The sequence below is a fragment of the Gossypium hirsutum genome, chromosome D12 (genome assembly GCF_007990345.1).
Source record: "Gossypium hirsutum isolate 1008001.06 chromosome D12, Gossypium_hirsutum_v2.1, whole genome shotgun sequence".
Taxonomy (NCBI): domain Eukaryota; kingdom Viridiplantae; phylum Streptophyta; class Magnoliopsida; order Malvales; family Malvaceae; genus Gossypium; species Gossypium hirsutum.
The window spans coordinates 29,962,623-29,965,905 of record NC_053448.1 but is presented as its reverse complement, the minus strand read 5'-3'; the positions used below and the strand labels follow the sequence as shown (position 1 = coordinate 29,965,905).

The 3,283-nt window shown below is 34.2% G+C and overlaps 1 protein-coding gene across 1 annotated transcript; it reads right to left on the bottom strand.

Moving 5' to 3' along the window:
- Nucleotides 1-369: 369 nt before the first annotated feature.
- On the bottom strand, nt 370-3,037 carry LOC107945349 (cytochrome P450 81Q32). The gene is made up of 2 exons (XM_016879311.2): nt 1,942-3,037; nt 370-1,194 (listed from the first exon to the last, which is right to left on the bottom strand). The coding sequence occupies exons 1-2, from the start codon at nt 2,833-2,835 to the stop codon at nt 574-576; spliced, it is 1,515 nt and encodes a 504-aa protein (XP_016734800.2). The 5' UTR covers nt 2,836-3,037; the 3' UTR covers nt 370-573.
- Between the last annotated feature and the right edge of the window lie 246 nt (nt 3,038-3,283).

Here is a 3,283-nt window from a genome sequence, read left to right as displayed (position 1 = left end):
ATGTTGAATTCCTAAAGATAAACTTAATGCTGAGTAAATAATTCTCATTTGTTTTAATTTCTTACAATGGTTCTAGTTCTCGTAAATAATGTTGTGTTGAATGTTATGTGAACCTAAGCAGAAACACGTAAATAATTAAATTACTATTTTTATAGTTTACCTTAAAATATATTATGAACATGGAAAACGGGTCAGACTCAGGCCTTGAATGTTCAAGCCTAATCTCCACCCACATTTTAAATGGATCATTTTCTTATCTAAACCTGTTTTTCGAGTCTAATATTTTAATCCAAATCTTTCTAAAATTTAAAAAAACTTTCAAATTTAAGCAAATAACTCTATCCATGAATATGTTTAATCTTAAAATAATAAAGAAATTGGATGAGGCTTATAATAGTTTAAACATATATATATGTTCTACACTCCTCTTTGCCCTCAAGTTGCAATGTAAAGGTAAAATCATTAAATGCAATGAAAAACCAGGTTTCCAGCAGAAAGCCACAGACATGAAAGACATTTTTCATGAAAAATTATAAAAACGAAAAAGAAAATGTTTACTAATCCCAAACAACTTCAGAAACAAAGTAACTTCTTCCCGAACTGACTTGCTTTGCACATGGCTTCCAATGGTTGAACTTTAGGCATAGTAAGCCCTTGGCCTTCAGTCATGTCGATTTTCTTTTCACTCACCCGTTCCCACTCAAAACATTGAATCAATGCCCCTAATGTCAACCCCAAAACATGTTGAACTAATACCATTCCAGGGCAAGCTCTTCTTCCTAATCCAAACGGCATCAACTTATAAATCTGGTCACTCATCTCTTTGCTTTCCTCAAACCTCTCTGGCTTAAAGCTTAATGCATCATCCCATAAATTGGGGTCTCTTTGAATAGCCCAAGCATTCACCATCACAATTGCGTCTTTGGGTATTTCATAGCCTTCAATACTGCAAATTTCAGATGCCGAATGTGGAACTAACAGTGGAGCTGCTGGATATAGTCGAAGTGTCTCTGAAATTATGCTTTGTAAGTAAGGTAATTTTGCGACATCAGCTTCTTCCACCAGTTTTTCTTGACCGACAAGTTTGTCTAATTCAGCTCTAGCTTTTTCTTGCACATGAGGATTGTTCAGCAGATTAGACATTGCCCATTCCAATGTTATTGCTGTTGTATCAGTTCCTGCATTTAAAATGACCTGCCAAAATAAATTAAAACCAATAATAAATTATGTGATGTAAGCTTAGTATATCCCAATCATCTCAACTTAAATAAAGGATATTTATATATAGAATAATATTTGATGTTAATAAATAAATATTAATATTTTTGTTCAAACATAATTAAAAATTATTGTAATTATTATTAATAAATATTAATATCTCTCAATATAACATAGATATATATTTTAATAATTTTAAATTTAATTATCATTTTATACTCATATTTGAATATATAGTAGTCGATTGAGTCTTAGCTCGAATTAGTATGGATATTGTTACCAATGTAAGAAAAAGTGAGTTCGAATGCATTATCATCTTATTTTTGAGTTGAAGAGAGACCACCGATAATTCTAAGCATTATAATAAATTTATTCAATATATATATAATAGATACAAATATCAAACACCAAATACTTCAAAAAAAAAAAAAGCTATGGTAGCTGTTAACCTAAATATATAATAAATTTACAGGATAAGTTTATAACTCTAAAAATAAAAGAAAAGACAAAACTGGGAAGAAGAAAAGAATTAAAAAGTACGCTAAGAAAAGAAATGAATTAAAAAATGGGAATGTTATCATCGATCACCAAAGTCCAGTTTGTCTGATCCTCAATAATTATAAAATATAAAAATTCATGATGCTTATCATTCCTCTTTTCTAGAGATTTCTGAAAAAGCATGTAGGAATCAAATAATAAAGGAGTTAGAAAATTCCAACTGACTTGTATGAGTCCTTTGATGATTTCATCAGTATAATATTCCGGCTGAGATTCTTGCATAGATAGCAAATGGGTTATCATGGTGTTTTTGATGTTCAAATCGCCTTTGTTGCTTCTATGTTCATGGATCATTCCTTGCATTAGTTCATCTGTTTTACTACCCAGATCTTTTATTCTCTTGATGTATCCATCGTAATCAACCAACTGCAGTATTGGCAGGAAATCTCCAGGATATGAAGACACTGCCAATTCGAAAAGCTCCTTAATCATCTCCCGGAACCGCCTCCCTTCGTCGGAATTCTGGGTAGCTTCTTCGCCGAAATACCGTTTCCCAGCCATCATTCTCATGATTATGTTAAACGTCAGCTCCGAAAACACTGATTTCAGCTCTACCTTGGCGAACCCATCGGCGGAAACCTGGTACAATCGGCGCAACAAGCGGCTGACTTCATCCCTACGAATGTCTAAAGACATGTTCAAACGAGTGGAGGAGAAGATCTCGATGGTGGAGAGTCGACGTAGGTTGCGCCAATGATCGCCGTAGGGAGCCAGACCTAGAGTGGTGTAGTTATAGCCGACGTACTTGCCCATGATGAAGCGAGGGCGGTTGGCTAAGACGATGTCATTCTCGGTGAAACATTCTTGGACGGTAGAGGGTGATGAAACGACGACCAGGAAACGAGAGCCAAGCTTGAGGGAGAAGATGGGGCCGTGTTTTTGGGAGAGGGTGAAGAGTGTTCGATGGAGGGGTTCTTTGAGGAGATGGAGATGACCCAGAATCGGAAGAGCCAGAGGACTTGGTGGGTGATTTTTGTGAGTTGAGGTGATTAACTTGGTGGCCACCCATAGTATAAGAACCGAAAGCAAAGAGTAGATTAAGATTTCTTCCATTTTCATTGCTCAAACTAAGATTTGTCATAGGGTTTCAGGTGATATTTTAGTATACAATGGATATTTTTTCTCCAATATAAATATTCCCACGATGTCAAAAACTTTGACCGTTGGAAAGTAGGGAAGAAACAAGGAAAAAACTTTTTGAGAGGAAACCTTAAAAAGAAGAAAAGAAAATGTATTAAGAACTATTTTTCTTTTCCTACTTGAATGTCTTAGCCCAACAATTTACACATATTTATAGCAAAAACTTTTATCTTCAACTATATCCCAAGCACCTGTCTATGTCACAAGAAGTTAAAATAAAATTATATTTTAAACATTAAAAATAACATTTCTGTCTTATTTTAACGGAAACACCAACATTTTCCCTTAATCCTTCAAATTTTGCCTTGGGTAAAGATTTAGTCAAAATATTTGTAAGTTGGTTTTGTCAGCTACAATGGATTAACTT

Bases quoted from the DNA above. Each gene is read 5' to 3' on its own strand.
- LOC107945349 (XM_016879311.2), bottom strand. From the start codon at position 2,835: ATGAAAATGGAAGAAATCTTAATCTACTCTTTGCTTTCGGTTCTTATA. The intron at 1,195-1,941 runs GTCAGTTGGAAT...TTATTTTGGCAG, and splicing joins TCATCAAAGGACTCATACAA to GTCATTTTAAATGCAGGAAC.